The sequence below is a fragment of the Benincasa hispida genome, chromosome 1, assembly GCF_027475165.1.
Source record: "Benincasa hispida cultivar pf3 chromosome 1, pf3_genome.v1.1, whole genome shotgun sequence".
Lineage (NCBI taxonomy): Eukaryota > Viridiplantae > Streptophyta > Magnoliopsida > Cucurbitales > Cucurbitaceae > Benincasa > Benincasa hispida.
In genome coordinates, this window is record NC_143478.1 from 44,269,925 (window position 1) to 44,295,616 (window position 25,692).

General features: G+C 37.0%; 1 protein-coding gene across 2 annotated transcripts in view; it reads right to left on the bottom strand.

The window, feature by feature from the left end:
- Positions 1–1,986: 1,986 nt before the first annotated feature.
- Positions 1,987–25,692, bottom strand: part of LOC120081240 (uncharacterized) — a 33,023-nt gene continuing 9,317 nt past the window's right edge. Inside the window, exons 2-8 of one of the 2 annotated variants that reach the window (XM_039035957.2) lie at positions 20,511–20,801; positions 16,367–16,495; positions 15,969–16,049; positions 7,623–7,677; positions 7,464–7,538; positions 7,260–7,380; positions 1,987–2,469 (exon numbers count right to left, since the gene is read on the bottom strand). In XM_039035957.2, coding sequence (XP_038891885.1) covers positions 7,649–7,677; positions 15,969–16,049; positions 16,367–16,495; positions 20,511–20,801 — 530 coding nt within the window. In that variant the 3' untranslated portion in view covers positions 1,987–2,469; positions 7,260–7,380; positions 7,464–7,538; positions 7,623–7,648. The remainder of the gene's footprint in view (positions 2,470–7,259; positions 7,381–7,463; positions 7,539–7,622; positions 7,678–15,968; positions 16,050–16,366; positions 16,496–20,510; positions 20,802–25,692) is intronic. The other variant, XM_090307676.1, reaches the window with a different exon arrangement.

Below are 25,692 nucleotides of genomic sequence, written 5' to 3' on the forward strand. Positions count from 1 at the left end.
ATTCAATAAAAAATCATATACATATATATATGTGTGTATATATATATACATAATTATTTGAGTGCTCTGACCACTTAATAGATTTGCCCCTATTGACAATGATGAAATTATAATATCTTGTTGTCGTCATTAGATAATGTTATACCTGTCATTGATTTACTCATAAATGATTTGATAGGCAAGATAAGCTCATGAAGGTACTTTTTATGTTTCCTATTATATGCAAGTTAGTATATAGAAATATTTCTAGTAGTATTGAAATATGAACTTTACAGTATTGTCAATATTTTTTGAAGTACTATAATTTGATATTAAAGTGGGATCAAGTAAATAAAATAATGAAAAAATATTGATGCAACTAAATAATGGTAACTACTTATACAGCATGGTAATACAAGTAGTTTCACAAAAAATAACTAAAATTAATTAAATGAGAAATGAAATGATAGTATTTTATTGGCAAAATGATTTTGAAATGAAAATGATAAAACAGATATCAATTTGTCCACAAAATTTCTAGGATGTCTACTTAAAAATAAAAAAAACCTAATCTACCCTACTATTAGGAATGTGGTAAAAGCACCACATTAGCTATATAAACATCACAAATTGAAGAACGTCTCGAAACAACATCTTCACACATACATAAGCTTCTATGAAAAAATTATTTAAAGTAAACAGACAAACCAACATTACCTATCACAAAAGAACATTTACTCGACAATATAATACTACCACTTTAAGTAAACGTTATCTTTAGCGAATCATCTATGACAGGATTTCAACGCAACCACATTCTCTAGCAGACGAGAAGAATACATTCTCGACCGTTAGAAGAAAAAAAAAAAAAAAAAAGAGTAATACAAATAATATTCTCCTTATGTCTAATCATTGTCCTTGAAAAGATATGGGGTGAAAGAAGATGAGGAAGGGCAAAAGATATGATGGAAGTGTCAAGTAGTTTTCTTTGAGTTGTATGAGTAAGAAGGAGTGGATGAGAGAGAGATCAAAGGCATGTGCACATGTGATTGGAAGTTATCAACATTGTAATGAAAGTGAAGGTAGACTTTGGGGGGTTCCAATTATAGGAGTGGGAGGGTCCCAATTTTGTGGGACTCATCACAACCATCAATTTTTGTGATGAAAAAGAGGAGTTTTTTTTTGGTCCATTGCCTTTCCTCCCACTAACTACTACTTTCTTCATTTCTTTTTCTTTTGCTTACTATTTATATCATTCTTTTTGCTACTTCTCTTATCATTAAATCAAAAACTTTCGCTCTAAAAATTCACTATTAAATGCCTCTTTTTGTCTCATTACATATCCTAGATTCTCTTTCATCAGCATTGTCACTTTCTTATCTAAATAACCCCACTTCCATTGCCATTACTTAACCTTTTTGTCTTAAGCTCAATTCATCAATTTTCGACTTGTCAATCATCTAACCTTACAATATTGTTTTACTCGTCAAGTAACTCTTAGGATTGCTCTATACACACCTATGATAGTTATTCGAGGTTGAGATCTAAATGTGCTATAAAATTAACTTCATCATTATCAAACTAAAAAAAGATTGGCTAAGCACAACGGGGAAAGCAGTACTATTCTACCCACTTAACCAATAAGGGTATAAATCTATTTTAATTGTTCGAGTTTAGAATTTGAGAGAAATTTGAAGCAACATTGTTGTCCATTGCTTGTGTTGTTTTTCTTCTGATAGCATTCATTTATGTTATTAGTTTATCATATGGTTTGATTGTTTCTTCACCTTCAAAGAAATGGGGAAAAAAATATGACCGTTAAAAAAAAACAGATCAACTTTTAGAATTCAACCTTAAAGTTACATGTCTAAACGGTCTACACATTTCAACCCTGAGCCCTCCAAATTTGAACACAGAAAGGTGATTATTTTTTTTTAAAAGGAAATTTACTATACAGACTGACAGTAAAAAAATCTGAAAGTTATATCACTGAAGGAGAAAGAAATGTGCTCATCAAAAGGTAAGGCCAACTGTATTTGGAGAAAAAAAATGAAAAAGAAAAAGAAAAGAGGAGAAGAGAGGCTAATATTAGGCCAAAGTTGCAACTAGAATCAAAGGGAATGCAAGCTACATTCCTGAATGGGAATTGAGTTTTAAATGATATATATATATATATATAGTTTCAAACTAGAATGTTGAGTATGAAGGTTCCATGCAATTATGACATTCATCTTGCAACAGTGAAGGCCTCTGTTGTGTTGTATCTTTCATGATAGCAGGTCGGAAATATATGATATTCCTTTTGCTAGTTGAATCAATGATGCGACAAAACAGATGAACCAACAGCTAGCATGCTCGTTCCTTGGCCCCAAACTTGTCTTGCAGCGCATGGATGCAAGGGCAAGGCAAACACAGAAAAGGGGCGGCTTTATACTGTTGAAAGACTTCCATCTTCAGAAACTCCATAAAAGCATATTCCCAAGTATGGTCCTATGCCATAAACCACAAATCTCAATGACAAACAACAATATTAGATAATCCTGTTGCAAATAAAGTCAGTGAGATGGGGAACTTATATTGGAGCAAAAATTGCAAATTAGATCCACCCCTTCCAAGGAAGCTGAGCAACAAGAACATTCATTCTGATAGACAGCTGTACAAAACATGCTCTAAACCACCAGTAGCAGCAAAATAACGAAAATAATATGGAAATAAACAGATAAAAGTCCCTATAAGCTTTACAAGTAAACCACAATGAGAAAAACAAAGAGGAAAAGAGAGAGAAAAGTATTACAATAGAGATATTTATTTATTGCGTAAATATCAATTTATAATATGGAGTTGTATCATTTTTTTCTTTTTTTTTTTTTTTCAATAAGAACTTTCATTGAGAAAAAATGAAAGAATACAAGGGCATACAAAAAAAAGCCCTCAAAAGCAACCCCTAAAGAAAGAGTTTCCAACTAAGCATGATGTTACATATTGAATAATAACAAAAAAAAAGCTTCGAAATCGAAGTCCAAAGTGACATAGGAAACCTCACTGAGGACCAAATCTCACTAAGGTCCTTTTTCAAACCTCTAAACACCCTGTTGTTCCTCTTCCCCCAAACGTCCCACAACATAGCACACACCCCAGCAAACCACAACGGCCTCTCTTCGAAAGGCGGTTGAAGGATGAACTCTCCGATCATCGTACAAATATCCCTCTAACCAGCCATCTGAACGTCAAACTCCTATAAAAAGCAAATCCACACGAACCTTGCAAATTGACAGTCCCAAAGAAGGTGATCTAGGTTTTCCTCAACTTTCCGACAGAGGATTATGCTTCCAAATCTGAACATCCCTTCTCCCCTCCTTGAAGTTGCACTCACCCAACAACAAAAGAAAAGAAGCAACCTCTGTGGTCTCCTTATTGGATAAATGACAATAGAAACCGAAAGAAAATGAGACAGCGCCTCCCCAAACATTCCAGAAAGTCAAAGACCAAACAATTCTTAAAGGAAGACAAATGATAAAGATGAGGGAACCCACGACAAAGGGGGCTATTCCTAACCTATTGGTCTTCCCAAAAATACGCACCTAGCCATCCCCCACGATGTAATGAACCAAAAGGGAAAACGAGGGGAGCTCAATCACGATATCTTTCCAAGGATTTCGATGTGTGCCTCTAACCCCATTTTCCACCGAAACAAAAGGATGAGTACTGTGCTCACTACCAATGATTCTATGGCACAAGTTTAGGCTCAAGGGCAAAACCCCCAAGTCACTTAGCCAACAGAAAGTTCTGAAGTCTTAAATTACCAATCTCCAGCCCACCTTGGTTCATAGAGTACCCCACACCCTCCTAGCTAACCAGATGAAAACCCTTACCTTCACCCGCTCCTTCCCACAGAAAGTCTCTCATGTCTTTCTCAATATTTTTACAGACCGAACTGGGAAAGATAATAAATAGGGATACCACTCAGCACAAATATTATCAGAGTAAGTCTACCAACCTTGGAGAAATAACCTTTCTTCCAAGAGGCTAGCCTTTTACAAATCTTCTCAGAGATGGGATCCCAAAAAGACAAAGCCCTCGGATTACCCCCCAAAGGGGGAGAACTGCGAGGAGCCAACCCTAGTACAAGAGGACTGGGTTGGGCCAACCTATGGTGTATTGGTTGTTATGCCAATAGCAACGCCAGGCAACTAAGGTGGTATGGAAGAACCGCTGCGCCACAAGAAATCCTTCTCTATACAAGTTCTCGGAGACCAAGATAACAAGAGGGAAATGTCCCGACCTCACAGCCAACCTCTCTCACCCACCTATCAAGCCTTTCCTGCTCGCAATTAATACCCAAGATTTGGCATTTACTCGAGATTTGTCTTGCTCACAACTAATATCCAAGATCTGGGAGTTGTATCAATTTAAACCTAGAACTTTTCAGGTTGTATCAATTTATACCCTAAACTAATAATTGTATCAATTTAAACCTTGAACTTTCAGAAGTGCATCAATTCAAACCCTCTATTATGTTTTATTTGGATAAACATTGTGTGAGGCTTGTAACTTTATCAATTAAATCTCTAAATTTACATAAGTGAATAAATTTAGACTCTAAATTAAGATTTATTTGAAAATTGTCCATTCAAATTATAGTCGTCAGTTTTGGTGAATCGACATTTGTAGAAATCAACACAAGTATAAAAATTTATGCATCGATTTTCAAATATATTCCTAATAAATATTCTAAATTGATTCACTTATAACAATTTATAAGTTTAATTGAGAAAAAAATAAATGTTTAGCATGATATTTTTCAAACTAAATCTGAAGGAAGGTATAAATTGATACATTTATGAAAGTTCAAGGTTTAGATTGATAGACTTACGAAAGTTCAGAGTTTAAATTGATACAACTCCTAATGTTCAAATTTCAAATTGATACCATCGTTAGTTTAGGATTTAAATTGATACAACCTCCAAAGTTCTGGAGTATTTTCCCTTACTTAAACTAATAATTGATAGACTTATGAAAATTCAGGGTTTAAATTGATACAACCCCTAAAGTTCAAGGTTTAAATTGATACAATCGTTAGTATAGAGTTTAAATTGATACAACCTCCAAAGTTTTGAGATATTTGCCATTATTTATTTTGTTGGATAAGAAACTGGCTGGACTACACCTTCCAAAGGAGCGAGAAAACCAACTCCCTAAGAGGAGAGGAATCCAGCAAATAATGAAACAGCGATCTACAATAAAAGCTTTCAAAGAAGCTGAGACTTCAAATACAAACATCCTTTTTCCCCATCTAAGCTCGACCTCTCCTAGTAAAGAAAGGAGTGTCAAAACCTCTATCGTCTCTCTATCGGATTAGACAGCAGAACCCAAACGAAAGAAAGGGAAAGCTCCCAGGATGCAAAAGCATATCTGCAATGTGACAGACTTTCATAAAAGAGAAGTGATAAAGGTGAGATAATCTACTTAATCAAATAAGAAAAAGACGGGAGCTAAATAGAAATTTTCTTTAACAGATTTCTTATTCTGCCTTGAACCCTACCCAACTTCCAATCAAAGTACTTGCTCATGATAATCTTAGAACACTGGATAGGGGATTCATGGGGAAAGTGCCATAACCATTTTTCCGATAATTCCCAATTATGAACTGTAACTCCTTACTTCTAACCCATCCTCGATACTTACAAAACTTCTTAACCAAAAAAAAAAAAAAGCACTTGGACATGTCATTAATTTTGTTGAATCTCTGTTATTTAGAAAGATTTGTATAAATGGTCCTCGTTAATGTTTTTCTTTTTTTTTTTTATTGTTATTCTCTACCCGTATTTGTAAGAAGGCCTATATTGCACCTATTCTTATTAATTTTTACCCTCTCGGATTTATGAAATACCATATCAACATGAACTGGATTCAGCATTCTGTCCTCATCAGTCATGTTCTTCAGAGGTTCCCGAATTTTGTTCCAACCAGTGCGAAACAGAGTCTTAGTGAGAACATTAGTCTTTTCCCACTTGAAATCATTAAATGGAAAGACTTTTCAGATTTCCTTTAATAAACCTTCCAATTTTTCTGCTCCATTACTTTTCTATTCTCCGTATCTCACAGATTTCTTCATAATTATACTGACCACCAAGTCTTCAGACTTTTAGCCATATTCCCCTTGTTTAATCTGATCGTCTTTCCAAGCCTTACTCTTATCATCAATAATCTTATTAACCTCTTCTCAATCCTCAGTATCATTATCCAAAAAAAAAGAAGGAACAAAATTTTCTTAATCTTCATGTGCAAATTTGGGGCCACAAGGTTCAATCACAGGATAATTTTGATCCTTCCTTCCTAGCAACGTCTGATTTGATTAAAGGGTCTCGACTCAACTTTGTAATATGTTCTCTAGTGGGTCTTTGTAATGGTTTTTTGTATTCTGTTCGGTTCTTTTCGCATTCCCTCGTGGAGTTTGTATCTTTGATCATTACTCGTTTCATTTTCTTGGAAATTTTCTAACAAGGATCATAAAATCTCTTCATATCTTCATTTGGCCACCTTAGAAAATACTAAATGTTCGCTCCAGTCAAAATCTATTAAGCAAATTTCAACAACTATGTGACAAGGATTTCTCCAACAATAATATGTAACCCACTAAAAATATATAATTGTTATACCTTGTTCGTCTAAAGAACAGGTTACGTTTAAAGTTATCTAACAGACACTATAGACAGTCCTCACTCTAGAAAACTGAAACCAGTTGTGTGGAACAGAAATAGAACCACAATTCTCCCTCTTTTCTCAATTTTGACTCTTCCCCTAAATCTTTCATCAAAAGAAATCCTAAGAGACAAAGATTCCACTTTGATCAAGTGATTGGTAGACCTATCCTTTCGTGATAGAAAAGTAAGTTTTGTAAGGGTTAGTAGAAGTAAAATGTAATTAGATGGACAATGAAAACCGTTCCCAATCCCCAAAACTAAAGCCTATACATTTAAAGGCTTCATAGTTTTGAATTTCCGACTGTACAATACTTCTAATAAATTAGTAAAAGTAGCCCCGTCCCCTTTAAGCTCTACCAAAAAAAATGCGGAAGTTTGGTAGTTCGTGGCAAACATAGGACACTTGGAGTTTTTCCTAGAGAGAGTTCTAGTTCTTCCTTGTAGGCAACTAGCCAAAACTGAAGCTACAGGCCTTCTGCAGGAAAGGAAGGATACACAAAGTGGTTTTGGAAGTTCAACCCTGCAAAATCAATTTCTCAATAATAAGAAAAAAGGTTAAAAGTAAAAACAATATACCTATCCAGAGCTGAGTTTTCTTGAATCGTAAGCACCATGGATGTATGAGAAAACTGCAGTTCTTGACTCTCTTGGTATTGACTTACTGTAACACAATAATTAGAGACCACATTGCTAGGATCTAATAAGAAAAATAAACGAGGGTTAGGTTCCCAGCATAGACATGTCCATATAATTAATTTGTAGTACTGCTTGGTTTCTTACTTGAGCAGAACATGAAGCCCATAAGCCACCACTCTGGACAAGATCATCCAACACAGAGCCTTGAATGAAAATGTCCTACAAATAACCAAGAATAAAATGAACATTCGTGTGTATGCACGAGGCAGGGTGGCACTTGCAAGTATATTAGAAGCTGCTTACCGGAAAAAAAGCCCACCGAGGAAACTTCAGGAAATTGTATACGCATATAAGCTTCCTGATTAACAGAAAAGAACATTGTTATAAAGGGAAGAAAACACAGTGGAAATGTATAAAAAACAATTTTAAAAATACATAATGTGTCTTCGGCGCAGTATTCTTCCTAACTTCCTTTTTATAATTTATGTTTGACTTTCCTCAGTTCTTATTAAATTTCTTTCTCTCTCTTCGAATAGATTAAATACATGCATTAAAATACGAAGGCTTCTTATTCCACAATGCCATCCACACCAGAATAAATTATCCAAGCATTCTCTCGACTTTTTGGGCTTTCATTTATTGTAAATTTTGTAACTTATCTATGCAAGCTATTTAAAAAGACAATCATATGCACAAAATTTCCCAACAAGAAACAGAATTGAATAGAAGTTTATTACAAGTTGACATAAAAAACCAAAACCTGCTAACCGTTGATTCTATACATTTATGCCTAAGGAGGTTTTGGCAAATATTAACTGAACTTTGGAGAAAGAGAGTGATGATGAGTCATCAAATGTCCATCTTCTTCTTTGCTCAGTAGAAAATAATAGTGCTGTCAGCAAATTGTAGAGGCGTGTCATAACCATCACCCCTATCTTTCCCACCATAATCCCCTTTAAAAATTTTCCACGATCACCCCTACCTTCCCACCATAATCCCCTTCAAAACTCTTATGTCACGAAAATAATAAACCAGTTTATTAAAAGAATCGTCCATTAGCGTGAAGAGAAAAGCGGACGGGAGATTCCCCTGTCCCACCCCCTTAGTAGCAAATACAATTTTCCCTCATGGTCTCGCATTTGGGATAATGGAGAAATTCACCGAGGAAAGACAGCCCTTCATCCACTTTCTCCACTTGCTTCCAAGCCATTCTTCTCAAGGATTTAGGTCAAGTAGGACCAATCAACCTTATCATAAACCTCTTCATAATATAATTTAAGGAGGACGCCTTTATTTCCACAGGAGGAACAATCTCCCACTGTTCCTGAGGCCACTAGCACCACATCCAAGATCTGCCTTCATTCAACAAAGGCAGCCTAGGAATTGTCGATGATCGGGGAAGCACTTTCTTCCATCTTTCTGCCAACACTTTGGAAATAATCTTATACAAAGAGGACATTAAACTAATTGATCTTTGCTCTCCAGTGGTCCTATCGGTCCTATTTACAGATTAGATGACAGGAGTTACAATTAGAGTAACCGGTCCTATTTATAGATCACGTAGCTGGAGTAACAATCAGAGTAATACAATATGAGCCCTGAAATAGAGCTCTCATACCCGATTGATCATTGGATTTGAGCAGGGAACTTCCAGCTGACCCTACAAACATATAACTAGGATACACGTGGGATTTTTAATGTCCCTGTGCCTCTAGATTTTGAAACTACAACCAATCGTTAAATTGAATAAAAGTCTCTCGATACTGATTCGACTAAATCCAAATTAATAGTGTGTTTGGGATCTTTTTTCAATATCGAGAAAGTATTTTAACAATGAAATCACCTTTTAAATAAAATGGCATTTGGCAACCTATCAAACACTTCAGTTGTGAAAGTCATAACAGGGTAGCTGGCTGGAGTTATGTTAGGAATCAAGGTAGTATGAGCTACCTTTGTCCCACATTGGTTAGAATAGGACGACCAATGTGGTATTTAAATGGCTTGGCTCTCCCACCTCAATAGTTGGTTTTTAGGGTGTGGTTCTCCAAGGTGCTTAAGTACCTAACAAATTGGTATCAGAGCCATTTTATTATGGGAAAAGGGTTTCTTGTGGCTATGGAAGACGAAGCGAAGCACGTTGGTCATGGGAACGACTACTAAAATGGAATGCTGATCGCAAACGCGTGATGGTAGAACAAGGAGAAATTCCATGGTCATGCGAACAACTACAAAAGTGGGTTGCAGATTGCAATTGCAAAATGGCAGAAGAAGAAGCCCGAGGAGTGATGTAGCAAAAAAAATCTGAGAGAAGGGCAAAAATGGGATGACAACCGTCGAGTTTGTAAGTGAAACCATAACCGAGAGTTGTTCTAAGGTTGCTGTTGTCTCGAACCCGAAAAAAGTCTTTTGTACAGGGGGCCTGGAGGTGATAGTGCTTCAAATGGAGAGGGAAGCCGAATGAGGAAGAAGAAAACAGGGGGGAGACGAGGAAGAAACATACTGGTAGAAAAGAGAACACGGCAGGAGAGAGAAAGCAACAACAGTCACAAGGTTGAAGAAGCAACAAATTCATCAGAAGAAAATTGTGCGAACGATGAAAAAGGCAAAAGTCTGGGAGTGGAGTGTAGAACTCTTAGGTTTGAGAGAATTATAATTCTTTATTCCATTCACTAAAGATATGATTATGTACAAGTGTACAAGAATGACCAAAGAAGGAAAGCATAGAAAAGGCCATAGAAGGAAAATATAACAAAGATATTTACAATAATAAAAATTTCTAATATTAGAACTATAATACTCCCCCAGCATATATGTTAATCATGCTCAACTTGTTATATAGATAATCTTTACATGTTCCATTCAATGCTTTCGTGAAGATATCTCCTAATTGTTCTCCAATCTTCACATATCCTGTAGATACCAAACCTTGTTGAATTTTTTCACGTACAAAATGGTAATCAACTTCAATATGTTTAGTCCTTTCATGGAATATTGGATTAGACACGATATGAAGTGTTGCTTGATTATCATACCATGATTTTGTCGGTGTGGTGATTTCAAATCCCAACTCAACCAGAAGTTGATATATCGAAATCAATGCACACACAAACTGTGTCATTGTTCTATATTCTGATTCCCACTTGAACGTGATACCACATTTTGTTTTTTACTCTTCCAAGAAATCAAATTACCACCAACAAAAAATACAATATCCTGAAGTTGATCCTCTGTCTTCTCTAGATCCTGTCTAATCGACGTCTAAGAAACATTCAATATTAGTATGACCATAATCCTTGTATAATAAACCACACCTGAGAGCAGTCTTCAGATAACACAAAATCTGTTCCAATGCAGCCCAATGATCAACTGTAAGGCATGACATATACTGACTCTCAATACTCACTGTCGGGTCGAGTCACTGTAAGATAATTAAGTTTTTCCATTAACCTTCTATGTCTTTTAGAATCTTTTAGCAATTCTCCATCTTTTGTGAGTCGTAAGTTGGGTATCATTTGGATACTACATGGCTTAACCCCTAGCTTTCCTGTTTCAGTCAACAAATCAAGTGCATATTTTCTCTGTTGATAATAGTATTCTTTTCTTACTTCTTATTACCTCAATTCCTAAGAAATATTTCAACATGTCCAAATCTTTTGTATGGAATTGACTCTGAAGAAATATCTTTAAGGACCATACCTAAAACATCATCACCAACAATCACAATATCATCGACATATACGATTAACAAGATGACACTATGCTCAGATCTCTTAAAAAAGACCGAATGATCTAACATGCTCTTCCGCATTCCAAAGCTTTCAATCACCTGACTAAATTTACCAAACGAGAAGCCTATGGACTCTACTTTAATCCATACAAGGATTTACGAAGACGACACACCTCTCCATTCTCCACCTGAGCAACAAACCCTAGTGGTTGCTCCATATACACCTTTTCTTGAAAATCACCATGAAGAAATGCATTTTTAATATCAAGCTGATGTAAAGGCCAATGATTGATTGAAGCTAATGAAATAAACAACTTCACAGATGCCATTTGTGCTACTGGAGAAAAAGTATCAACATAGTCAATACCATAAGTTTGTGCGTGGCCTTTCGCTACAAGGTGTGCTTTTAACCGAGCGACAAAACCTTCAGGGTTGACTTTAACTAGAAACACCCATTTGCAACTAATAGCCTTCTTTCTTGCAAGGAGAGAAACTAAATCCCAAGTACAATTGTCATTTAAGGCAGTCATCTCCTTCATCATTGCGGCACACCAACCAAGATGAGACAAGCTTCATGAGCAATTTTAGAGACGAATACAAACTCTAAGGATGCAATGAATGGTGTAGAAGACGATAAATGGTATACAAAAGAGGAAATAGGATGAGCGCACTTACGTTAGGAAGATCATCACTCGTTTCCAAACCCAATGACGAAGAAGACTTTGGTTCAAGGCATGAAACTGAATGAGACAAAGATGCCTCTGGTACAGGGAATGGAACTAAAGGAGGCCATCGTCAATTATAGACCTTAACGATGGGTTGGAAGAATAGAGGTAGTCACAAGTAGAGATGAATCACGAAGAGGATCAGAAAGGAAAACAATAGTATAAACAAGGAAATCGTCCTTTAACTCCTTATGCTTCCCCTGACTCTTATTCGAAGAGAAATAAGGTGAGGAAAAGAACGAGGAATGTTCAAAAAATGTGACATCAAGAGAGACAAGATATTCATTTAGACTAGGACAATAACACTGATACCCCTTTTGAACACAGGAATAACCAAGGAAAATCCATTTTAAGGACTTTGGATCCAGCTTGGTATGTTGAGGTCGAATATCCAGAACAAAGTAGGTACAACCAAATATTTTGGATGGAATGGGAAACAAATGTTGTTTGGGGCATAAAGTACGAAAAGGTATCTCACCCTTAAAAATGGAATAAGGCATGCGATTTACTAAGAAACAAATTGTGGAAACAGCATCAACCCAAAAGGATTTTGGAACATGCACCTGAAACATCACGGCTCTAGCTATCTCAAGAAGATGACGATTCTTTCGTTCTGCAACCCCATTTTGAGATGGAGTATCGACGCAAGAAGATTGATGAAGAATGTCATAGGCATCTAAATAAAAATTGAGTGCGTGAGAGAAATATTCTTTAGCATTATCACTCCGTAAGATTTTAAGAGCACCACTAAACTGAGTTCGAATTTCAGCATGAAAATTACGAAAATGAGAAAGTAACTTTAAATATCACCAAAATACCAAAACCCTCCCTTGGACTCAATAGGACATGGATCCCAAATATCAAAATTGACTAATTCAAACGGAGCACTAGCTCGTTTATTGACTTGAGGATACAAACTCAAACAATGAAATTTAGCAAACTGACATGACTCACAATCTAAAGAAGACAAATGTTGAAGCTGGGGACGAAAACTCTTCAACACAGAGATAGACGGATGACCCAAACGACAATGTTCTTCAAAGGGAGACGACACGCTAGAGCATGCGATAGGTGTAGGTATTCGTGGTTCAAAGATGTAAAGGCCTCCAAATTCACGCCCTTTACCGATGGTCTATTTCATCATAAGATCTTGAAATAAGCAATAGCAAAAAAAAAGGAGATACAACAATGAAGATCACAAGTGAGTTTACAAACCAAAATCAAATTAAAAGAGAAATGTGGTAAATTTAAAACAAATGACAAAGAAATTGATTCAGTAAGATAGACGGTTCCCGACCCTAAAACAGGAGTGGAGGTTCCATTGGCTATAGTGACATTAGGTGAAGAGGTAAATGTACAAAGTTTAGAGAATAAACTTGGATTACCTGCCATATGGCCTGTAACGCCAAAGTCAATGATCCATTTCAAAGTAGAGGAAAGAAGACATTTAGAGATATTACCTGTCTCTGCAATGGCAGTAATGGGAGTAGAAGATGATGTCGTAAATGACTCTTGATACTGTTGGAACTTAGCAAACTCCTCTGTAGAAATCGTAAGTGACTTGTCAAGATTATCAGGAGTAGAAGCACATGTGCAAGTGGCACCCTCTAAACCTTATTCAACAATCTTCTACATTCACGTTTCATATGGCCAGGTTTACAATAGTAATAGCAAACAACATCTCTTAAATTTGATCGTTGGTTATTGGGATAACCTTTGGAGCTATTTGATCTAACCACTGTAACCCCAATCAAAGCACTGCTAGAATCAGATGACATTACTGCTCGTGGCTTCTCTGTACGAAGTATTCGAGTATAAGCTTCTTCCAACAATGAGATGTTTGAGCTTGACAACACTCAATCTTTGGCCATCTCATATTTAGGTGCAAAACCAACTAAGAAACTCATGATAAACAACTTTTCACGTTGAGCCATTAGAATTTTTGGATCAATGTTAATTGGCATCAAGGCAGTGAATTCTGCACAAGTATTTTTTACCTCCATAAAGTAACTTGTAAGGGATTTTTCTCCTTGATCTAGTTGATATTGAGTCTTACAAACATCAAACATTCTATTAATGTTCTCTTTCCCAAAATAAAGAATATTTAAATATTCCAATAGTTCCTTGACTAATTCGAAGTGATTTACTAACTCAACGATTTCACGGTCAATAGAATTCTTGAATCGTCCCACCACCAAATTTTTTTAGTAGCATTAGTCGGGGGTTCTTCCATGATGTGATCATCCATCTCAATGCTCCTAATAAAGTGACGAACATTTGATCTCCATGAATAGTAATTTGATCCATTCAACTTGTGTTCAATTACTTTTGACATAAAAGGAATCATCTCAGATATGAATACTAGTTTCTTGTCAACCATTACCTAAAAATAAAACACCGGACAGAAGAGAAGTAAACCCTAATTTACCAAAGAGATTTTTTTCCCTTCAATGAACCACAGATAGGGAGTATATAGCCCAAACAAACACACCACCAAAAAAAGAAAGCAACTCCGATGACACCCACAGAATACGAGAAAAAGCAGGCGACACACATGCCTACACTCGCCGGCGCGTGGATCGACGATAGAGGGAGGTGGCCGCGCGTGAACCTCACGCGATGGTCAAACGGACGCTGGACTTTGGGGTTCTGTAGATCGGCGGTTGGGCTCCTCAATGGACTGGGCAGTGTCCAAAAATAGCAAAGAAAAACAACACACCTTTTTTCACCGACGGCTGATGACAGCGAACAAACCGAAGACGACGGTGGTGAGCAAAAGTATAAACCCACCTCCACAAAATACTAGATGTAACACAAATGGGTTCTAAATTCTCAAACCCTAAAGTTTAAAAAAAAAAAAAAAAAAAAAAAAAAGCCTAATTTTCCAAAGCTCTGATACTGTGTAAAACTCTTAGGTTTGAGAGAATCAAAATTCTTTATTCCATTCACTAAAGATATGAATATATAGGTGTACAAGAATGACCAAAGAAGGAAAGCATAGAAAAGGCCATAAAAGGAAAATATAACAGAGAAATTTACAATAACAAAAATCCCTAATATTAAAACTATAACTTGGAGAAGGAGAAAACGAAGGAGAGACAAGACGCCTCCAATAAGGCGTAGAGATTGTAGGAGGAAAAATCGACAATTCCGATAAAGGAAATTTCACAAGGAAGAAGAGGAAGAATCAAAAGGGGAAAAAAGGAAAGAAACTTTGCCAGCGAACACATGGATAGAAGCAAGAAGAGTCTAGTGGATGGAATCGGTTTTGGCCACGGCCGAAGAAGATGGTAGGAGGACGATGAGGCTGGAAGCACGGTGGCTGGAGGCGTTTGGAAGTAGCAGACAGGGCTGAACGTTGGTGGCCGGAGAAGCAATCTTGGGAAAGGGGAGAATTGTGTGAAGAGATGGGCAAAGAAACTGATGCCCACATGAAAGATAAGGGTGATGGGACCGACTGTGGGAAAAATAAAGGCATATTGATTGTTTGGTCTGTGGGCTGCAGATTGGGTTGGGTTCAAAGGAATTGATTGAAGCCCATGTTGAAGAAAAGGGAAGAAGTATTTAGTGGTTAGGATAACAATTGTGTGTTTTTTTTTTAATTGTTATGTGATTAAAAAAGGGTGTTGCCCAATTTTGTGATCATGTTTGTAAGCACAACTTAAAGACATGTTGTCTTTGAAGGGCAGGGTAATGTTAGGTACTAGATATTTAGTTAATGTTAGTTAAGGAGTATAAAGGTAATTAGATAGATAAGGAGTTACCAATAGTTATTGTATAGGGTGGTTATAAGGGTAGTTACTACTTGTTATAAATAGAAGGAGGGTAAGTGAGTGAAGGGGAGGTTATTCTTTGGAGTGATCTAGTGCTTGAGTGAGTACACTCACGAGGAGGTTCCAAGTTCCTTTATACTTGGGTTATCTTGTATTTTCATCTGTATATCTCAATATATTTCAGATCTTATTCTTGTTAGGAAGTATCCTAACAAATTACTATTAGAGTTGTTAAATTATGATCCAGAATACTTGCTGCTCAATGTAACAGGCATGGGTAGGTCCATTTGCAACATAATCTTTAATACACAAGGCATGATAGTATGTAACGTAAATCCTCACGTGGAAGACAATAGCAGTCTATTTTTTCACAGCAACATGTTTGCAGGAATTTTGATTAAAAAAATTAGTAACAAGAAGCTACCTTGTCCAAGAATTAAAACAGCATTCGCAGCCAAGGATGTTATGTCTTGAATCTTTTCACCAGCAAATATAGCTTGCATAACTGGAAATAAAAACCAACCGAAGTGTAAAGTGAGAAAAAAAATGTAATGGAAAGATTGGGACTAAGATGAACTTGAAAGGGAAGAAGCGAGACATCCAAATTGTTATACAGCCACACAGTTTGGCATGGTACCCAAACGAGTTTCAAATTTGACTTTAATGCAAAAATGATCTAAATGCTAGTGCTATACCTCAAAGCAATTTACTATTTCAGTATATTATTATAGGGGCACGGGATATATGCAATTCCAATATCTTAATAGTACAAAAGTTACAGTCCAGAAAGTTATAACCAGTAACATCTGCAGCTAAAGAGACCTGATATTCTTTTCATCAGGACTTCCTCGCTCTCATTTCCCATATTTTCAGTGACAACAGAATCAACATCGGGTATCACCAGTAAATGCACAGAGTGATGCCCATCAGATAGCCAGACAGTTTGGTTCCCTGAAAAGTAATACATTTCTAGTAATTGTGAGAATAGAAAACAACCCAGTAATTGCCTCCAATAACAATTAAGCCAATATGAGTTTGCCTAACAGCGAAAAGTATAAAATAACTTGTCTAGTTTGTTGCTTCTTCCTGATGTTCTGATGTAGGGAGAATTAGGAAAATTAGGTTAATCTTAGGTGATTTCTAGGTAAATCCTCCCCTTTCTACTATCTTTTGTATATTATTTCCCAATAAATAGGAAGTTACCTCTCATGTATTCATTCTAATAAAGATATTTGAGTTAGAGTGTTGGGGAGAATTTTCCTTTTATCCTATTAGGCTACACCAAATTCAATCATTATATAAGAAATTTAGTTGGAAACCATATGCAAAGTAATCCTAATTATTAAGTCCCCGTTTGGTAACCATTTCATTTTTTATTTTTGGTTTTTGAAAATTAAACCTATAAACACAACTTTAACCTCCAAATTTATTCCTTTATTATCGACTTTTTACCAATGGTTTTAAAAACCAAGCCAAATTTTGAAAACTAAAAAAAAATAGCCTTTAAAAACTTGTTTTTGTTTTTTGGAATTTGGCTAGAAGTCAACCATTGTACTTAAGAAAGATATGAATCATTGTAAGAAATCGAGAGGAAATAGACTTAATTTTCAAAAACAAAAAACCAAAAATGAAATGGTTACTAAACGGGGCCTAAATCATTCTAAAACAAATTGAACTTTAACAAAACAAAATTTGAATTAAACTACAATAAATGGATTCTGATCAATAAAATTCAAGTTAATTAACATAATTACATGAAAGTCATTTCAAGAAAACCAGAGACAGTAAAGTGTGTACAAAAATAACAAACAATAGAGATCGTTAGGAAAATTTTCAATTGGTAAACAATGGAAAGAAAACATGCTAGCTCATTCCTGCTCAAAAATGGAAACTTGGGTCATGGGTGATAATCGATCTCTTGAATGGTAATTAATTTCATCCCAAATGTTGCTAGAAAGGAAAGACGGGGAGTGAGAAGATGGAAAGAAGAGGGTTGGAAACAAAAGGCAATAACGAAGAATGTTGGTGGGATATAGGGGAAAAAACTTTGGTCATCACAAAAAATGAATTTCCACAACTTATGTAATTGGGAATGCACTACAGAAATTTGTAAACGAAAACATGATGGTAATCCTTTTTCAATCTGATAAAGCATTGATAAGTCACATATATGAAGGGTTGATAGAGCAACAAACTTTAAAAGCTGCAATGCAGTCAGAGATTCGCTGTGAAGTTTAAGAAATGAGAAGTAGAAGAGATGGGAATTTAGATAATATGCCATCCCATATAACGGAGGTTGGTTGAAAACAAGAATCTGCTAAAGCATTAGAAAACAAGGACTTTAAGCCTAGTGCTCCCAAGTACTATTTCAAATTCTCAAGGAGCTTTTATTGCCGGTAGAAAGATTTTAGATCAATGCTGATGGTGAGTGAAGCCCTCAAGGATTATAGGATGAGGAAGAAGGAAGGGGGATACTCAAGGTTGATGTTGAGAAAGCTTATGACTATTAGGATTGGAGTTTCCTTGATAAAGTGTTGTGCAAAAAAGGTTTTGGGTACAAGCTGGGAGCCTGGGTTTGGAAGATCGACGAACTTCTCCCATCTTTATCAATGGAGGGTCACGAGGTAAGATTTAGCAGACAAGAGGTCTTACGCAAGGTGCCTCTATTTCGCTTTTTTTGTTTAACCCGGTTGGTGATGGTGAACGTCCTTAGTCGGTTAGTATCTACAAGTGTGGAGAAGGAGTGGTGGAGGGTGTTAAGGTAGGTTCTGATAGGATGTGCATTTGATGCACCTTTAATTTGCACAACACTCTTCTTTGGCTCAAAGAAAAATAATTCCTTTAAAAACTCAATGGTCTTTTTTCGTCCTTTGAAGCTATTCAAGCCTAAAAATAACTCTGGGAAAAGTTCCATATTTTGAGTGAACTGTGAGTCTCCTAAGATGAATGATTGGACCTCGTTGGAGGTGCTTTTGAACCCTCCCTTTAGTGCTGGCAATATTACCTTTTTTGCTATATTCTATGAGGCATCAAGAGAGTTGCATAGTGGAGCTTTTCGTGGAAAGGATCGGACTAGGGAGGAGCTTTGGGAAACAATTAAATTTAATTCCTCTCTATGTGGGTGTCTGTTAAAACTTAAAAAGGACTCTTCGTAAGTTCCATCTTAACTTTATTCTTTAGAATTGGGCCTCTTTTTGTAATTGGGTTTGAGGTATTTTTGTTCTTGGGCTTCTTTTTTTTTTTTTTTTTTTTTTTTTGTCCTTGTATATCCTTTCATTTATCTCAATGGAAGCAACATTTCTTTTAAAAAAAATGTTGTTGACAATGTGGAAGCTAGTAGGCAATTCCCAGTCGGTCTCTGAGTGATACAGTTTAATGGCAATTGCCTTGTTTGGGCTATCAGGAAATCTTAAAGTCCCAATCGATTTGGAGTCGCATTTTTTGGTTCTTTAATCTGCTATGTGGTCTTTTCAAAGAAGGTATTTTCCAACTCATTTCCGGTTTTCATTCTTTTTCTGGTCCCATTCTTAGAGTTTTTGGCCTACTGTAGTGAATTCTCCATTGTCAGTTTTTTGGGTTTTATGTTTCACTCCCTTGGCTTGTTTGTTTTGGTTCAGTTCTCTCATGGCTTCTTTATGGTGCTCTCTCTCCAAGTTTTCAGAGCTTATAGCTTTAAGCTTTGTGCTCACTTTCAGTTGTGATCATTTCTTATATATTTCTTACTGTTACTTTCTTCTTGTTTCTCTTTGGGGATTTTGTATTTAGGTTCTTTACATTTAGCAACGAAAATTTTTGTTTCCTTTTAAAACCAATGTGGAAGCTGCTTTATTAGGATAGCAAAAAGATGAGGTGGATAGATTCGATGTGTTACAAAGACCATTAATATGATTTCATGCATGGAACCAAGGCTAAAAATTGATGATAACTATAAACAATTGTGGTCCCGACATCCCATCGCAACCTCTATAACCTTGCAGATAAGTTGGGAGCTAGTAAAGGAGCAAATCGTGAAGCCAATGTCAACAAGAGTGTTGAGTAAGAGTGTCAGGAAACCATGGTGCTTTTCCAAAAGAAGCATCATGAAGATTTTGTGATAAATCCAAGATTCATCCGTTGGAATATGATTAGATTAGATAATGAAAGGAGTTTATTAACAAGGCTGAAGAAAGTATTGTGGTAGACGCAGGCATTTATAAAAGCATTGTCTGGTAGTCCTGCCGTCTTAACAAAACACAGGAATAGATTCAAGAAAAGTAGTGAGGAAGGCATTAGAAGAAAGAGACAAGTGGAGGCTGGACGTTAACCTCTAACAAACTTACACAAGTTAAAGGGGAGAAAGAATGCTATTAGTGTCGGGGAAGAAGGCTCACAAAAAATGTGGCTACTGACTGGGTAGTATCCTTTGGTGTTAGGAGTATAAGTATTTGGAGGGGATGTTACGTGGAAATGGGAGATTTTTAGAAGCTTACAATTCTTCGCTTTGAAGGCATCTTTATCGGATATCATTCTCTCCTTATTGTATCATTGTTTTCTTCCATGGAAAGTTGGATTTTGTCTTAAAAAGAACATCAATTCTACGCTGTTGTATCCCATCACATCCCATCAACTTACTCCAGATCCACACTGAGGACTTCTTGACTGGGGAGTTTCTGTACTTACCATTGCCCGATGGAGAAAACTAACTCTACCTCAACGTAAGAAATCCTATCCTAGCCCAAGCACACAGTAAAGAGATTCTGACAAAACCCTACTAAACCGCACCCCTCTTAAATGAATGATATAATCAAACTCAGCACAGCTTAGACTGGCCTCCTCTACCCCAACTAAGAAAACTAGAGCATAAATGTGTAAAGTTTTCCCTGGTCTATTCTCAGTTCAAGCATTTGATCACAGTGTTTTATTCACAGTTTTGCTAGCATGGTAGCATATCTATAATGTGTAGAACAAAGAATTCGGACAAGCATACTTATGGATGTATCAGGAACACTGGTCAGCATTTGAACTTTCATTAGATGAGGCAATGGCCGAATGTTGCAAGAAAAATCAAATCCATTAGCAGTGTTAGCAAGGTGCAACAGATGTAATTCACCAACAGAGTCCAGGATCAACATTTTCCTGGGAGACAGTGCTTGAATTGATATTGCCTTTAATGACGTCATTTTTGCAGATTTCAGGTCTTCATTTCCTCTGCCATTCAGTGCCACAAAATATAGTCCTTCGCTCGAATCTTGTCTTAGTTTTATGCATCTTGGTCTTACTGCAATTAAAGATACACAATCAGAGGCATATGCCACCTAATTCACAACTGAAATGTTTTGGCACCAATGAGATCCAAAAGTTATAACAATAATACTATGTTTCACAGAACATTGATAGGTGAGTTGACAAAGTTTATGGACGATCCATAATATAATAAAAATAGAAAAACAAAGGCAATGGCTCCAACTAAGAATTTTATTTCAAGCAGAAAATAGGTGAACTCTCCAAGTTAAACCTCTTCAACAATCAGTAATTTACCATCTAGAGGCATCCTTATGAAATAAACCAAAGGACGGCACCTTCAGCACCCATTTCCTGGCCATATAAGGAAAACCTAAAAAACAAGTTGTTAGCTAAGATAGTAAATAAATTATAAGTTGTCATGAAAAGTATTCGAGTGCAAATCAGGCAGCTGGACACAGTTAAAGAAATGTTGCATGTATCCATCCGAAACAATTAGCTAAAAGAAAGAAGTGTCTATCTGCCATACCTAATAAAGAAGGCTTTATTTCATATCTCATAGACCTGATCATTGGGCTTCACATTCTAATTGTATTTAAAATGGATAGAAGAAATCACAAGTTTGGATATTGTTACGATTTAAACCACCCCAACATCAAAGAATATATAAATGATGATGTGTTCCACAATCATAGTAACTATGAAAAAGATATGAGCATGCATAAAGGCCACTAATGTGCTCTCATTCCACTGCTCCAGTTAGCTGGAAGCTTGTTGACTAAGTGGTTATGGTGCTTCTTTCAAGAGCCTAAAGCTTTGTGGCGTAGAGTCATTCTGAGCAAGTGTGGTCCTCATCCTTTTTGGGGGGGCTCATTGGTGTTTGTTTTCATCACTCTAAAAGGTTACAATGTCCAAAAAAGGTAAATCTTTTGCTTGGAAAATCTTACATGGGAAAGACAATATTTAGACCATGTGCAGGGACCTCTTCTTTTTAGGGGGTTCATTGGTGCTCTCTCCCCAAAGATGCTTCCAAGGACCTGGACCACATCTTATGGAAAGCCACTTTACTCAATCGACTTGGTGCAAATTCGTGGGCATTTCCACTTCCAGTGTCTCATTGGCGTGGAGCAAGGACCTTAGGAGTGTGTTGAGTTGAGGAGGTTTTGTTGAATCTTCCCTTTCACTAGAAACTCTCTAATTCCTCTCATTGGCTTGAGAGGAATCAGAGAGTTTCTAGTGAAGGTGAGAGGTCTGAAGGAGTTGTGGGAGTTTTTTTTTTTTTTTCTTGGAAAAAGGAAGCAGTCTCTTCATTAAGAGTTGTGGGAGTTAATTAGGTTTAATGTCTCAGTTTGGACTTTTGCGACCAACGTGATTTTGTTATTTTCAACTAAGTTCAATTCTTTTGGCATGGAGGCCCATTCACTAGTCTGTTGGGCACCTTTCTGTTCGGCAGTTTTTTATATCCTTCCCTATTCTTTCATTTCTCTCTGATGAAATATAAGAAAAGAGAGACCAATACACAGTTTACGTGGAAACCCTAGAACAGGGAGAAAAACCACGATACAGACCTTTTTCTTATTATTGTAATTGATACACTGAATACAAGAGAACAGGGTGAATAAATAGACAGTAGAGAGCCCTAGGGTAGGAGACAATTACAATAATACCCCTAGGGGAAAAAACCCTACTTTCAACACTCCCCCTCAAGTTGGTGCATAAATATCAATAAGACCCAACTTGCTGATACAGTAGTTAAAATTTGGTCTAAGTATCCCCTTGGTGAGAACATCTGCCACTTGTTGACTTGAGGGAATATAGGGGGATGCAAATGCTCCCATTATCCAGTCTTTCTTTAATGAAGTGTCTGTCGATCTCTACATGTTTGGTTCTGTCATGTTGGACTGGATTGTTTGCGATGCTTATTGCTGCTTTATTATCACAAAACAACTTCATTGGAAGCTCACTATCTTGGTAAAGATCAGACAGCACTTTCTTCAACTAGATTTCTTCACATATCCCTAAGTTCATCGCCCTGTACTCAGCTTCAGCGCTACTCCTAGCCACCACTCCATGTTTCTTACTTCGCTAGGTGACAAGGCTACCCCAGACAAAGGTGCAATACCCAGAGGTTGACTTTCTATCAACGACAGAGCCTGCCCAATCAGAATCGGTATATGCTTCAACAGTCCTTTTTTCAGACTTCCTGAACATCAAACCCTTACCAGGAGTCCCCTTCAAGTACCGAAGAATACGCTCAACCGCAGTCATATGCTCCTCATAGGGAGCTTGCATAAATTGGCTTACCACGCTTACTGCATATGAAATATCTGGTCTTGTATGGGACAGGTAGATCAAGTTTCCAACCAACCTCTGATACCTTTCCTTATTAACAAGAACTTTGTTGTTTATAACACCAAGTTTTGCATTATACTCCACGGGTGTGTCAGCGGGTTTACACCCAGTCATGCCTGTTTCTTTGAGTAAGTCCAGTGTATATTTTCGTTGCGATACTGAAATACCTTCTCTTAATCGAGCCACTTCCATTCCAAGGAAGTATCTCAGCTTACCAAGGTCTTTAATCTCAAATTCTCTGGCCATTCTTGTTTTGAGCCTTGTAATTTCACCCTCATCATCGCCAGACAGAACAATATCATCAACATACACTATGAGGACTGCAATCTTCCTGGAGTCGGACCTTTTCGTAAACAGTGTATGATCTGAGTGCCCTTGTTTGTATCCCTGTGCTTTAACAAATGTGGTGAACCTATCAAACCAAGCCCTTGGAGATGTTTCAGTCCATATAATGAAGTATCTCAGTCTACAAACCCTGTGCTTGAACTAACTCTCAAATCCAGGAAGAGGGCTCATATAGACTTCCTCTTCAAGTTCTCCATTCAAGAATGCATTTTTAACATCTAACTGGTAAAGTGACAAATCTTTGTTTACAGCAATTGACAACAAAACCCGAATAGTGTTAAGTTTGGCCCCGGGAGAGAATATTTCAGAGTAATCAACTCCGTAGGTCTGGGTGAAACCTTTAGCAACCACTCTAGCCTTATATCGGTCAATTGTCCCATCTGATTTGTATTTTACGGTGAACACCCATTTGCATCCAATTGTCTTGTGCCCTTCAGGTAAAGGCAACTGTTCCCACGTCCCATTTTTCTCAAGAGCCCTCATTTCTTCCATAACAGTCGTTTTCCATTCAGAACTGTCCATTGCTTCACGAATACTGTTGGGGACCATGATAGTGTCCAAGCTGGTAGTGAGAGCTTTAAATTCGGGAGACAGATTGCTATATGTCATGTAGCTGTGCATAGAGTACTTCGCGCATGAACGAGTACCTTTCCTCAGTGCTATTGGAAGATCGAGAGAGGCATCATGATTTTCCAACTCTCTAGGTTTCTCAGCATGATCGGTCATCTGTATATCAAGGATTTCAATAGTATCTTCCATTTCCTTATCAAAAACTGGCATTTTTCCTTTACTGCTATCATTCTTAGATGTCTCCTCATCTATCACATTTTTAGTATTGCCACCTCCTTCATCCTTATCTTCCCTGCACTTGTCAATCTCCATACATATATCAACATCATTAGTTTCAGGAATACACGTACCCGGACCAGATGCAGGGTCTAATTCATGGACCAGAGCCGGCTGTTCAACAGGTGGCGTCCCTTCCTTTCTAAGATTCTTCCTATAGTAGGTTATCCATGGAATCTGGTTGGTAGGGAGGACAGGACAGGCTTTATCAAAACTAAGAGGAGGAATCGGGGCGGATTCCCCTAAAGGGATATCATAGGATGACCAGTTAGGCTCTTCACTCAAGCTCTCCCCCTGAAGATGTCTGTGGTTGGTTCTCGTCAATGACGGCTAGGGTTTCGTCGCCATGCTCTGATACCATGATGAAAATAAGAAAAGAGAGACCAACACACAATTTATGTGGAAACCCTAGACCAGGGAGAAAAACCACAATACAGACCTTTTTCTTATTATTTTAATTGATACACTGAGTACAAGAGAACAGGGTGAATAAATAGGCAGTGGAGAGCCCTAGGGTAGGAGACAATTACAATAATACCCCTAGGGAAAAAACCCTACTTTCAACACTCTCCATAAAAGCTTGGTTTCCCTTAAAATAAAAAATATATATATTAAAGAAATCAGTCCACAAGTTTGCACTCACTGTAGGCGATGATTCAACATTTTAGCCCGTGGATTGCATTTGATTGTTTTGCTCTTCCGAAAAACTCCATTTTTTTTTCAACATACAAAGCTATTGCTTTGCCTTATGGATTAGAGCAGACTTCTAATGTTGCATAGAATGTCTAGAGGGGTGTGGATCACTCGAGAGAGGATGAAAAAACTACAGGATAACCCTTCAAAAGATTGTGAATTAACAAATGGACATCCATGAATAGTGAAAATTGGCCAACAAAGAAAGTATAGCAAAAACATTTGGAGGGAGAATAAAGAAGTTGTATTTAGAGACAAGGCTAGGGTGGACGCAGTGGGCATCTAATCCTTCAATCCTTTTGTAGTTATGTCTGCCAGAAACTTTCCAAACACACTACTTGCTTCCAACTTCTTTTTTAAAACATAAACCAGTAAATATACAAGGCATCTTCCTTACAATTGGATTGTAGTTTCGTTAAGTAAACAAAATATCCAGCCCTAAGGCCAAAATACATAACCCAATCATTCAAGAGGGTGGGATTCTCCTTAATTCTCACTCAAGTTTTCATAAGTCACTGGTGTTATTAATGCATTAAATGAGACTCATATCTGCCTAATCCCGAAAAAGGTTGACTCTAAATCTATCTCTAATTATCATCCTTTTAGTCTCATTCCATATGCATACAAAATTATCGCTCGAGTTCTATCCAATCGTCTCAAGCAGATTCTTCCATCTATTATTGCTACCAATC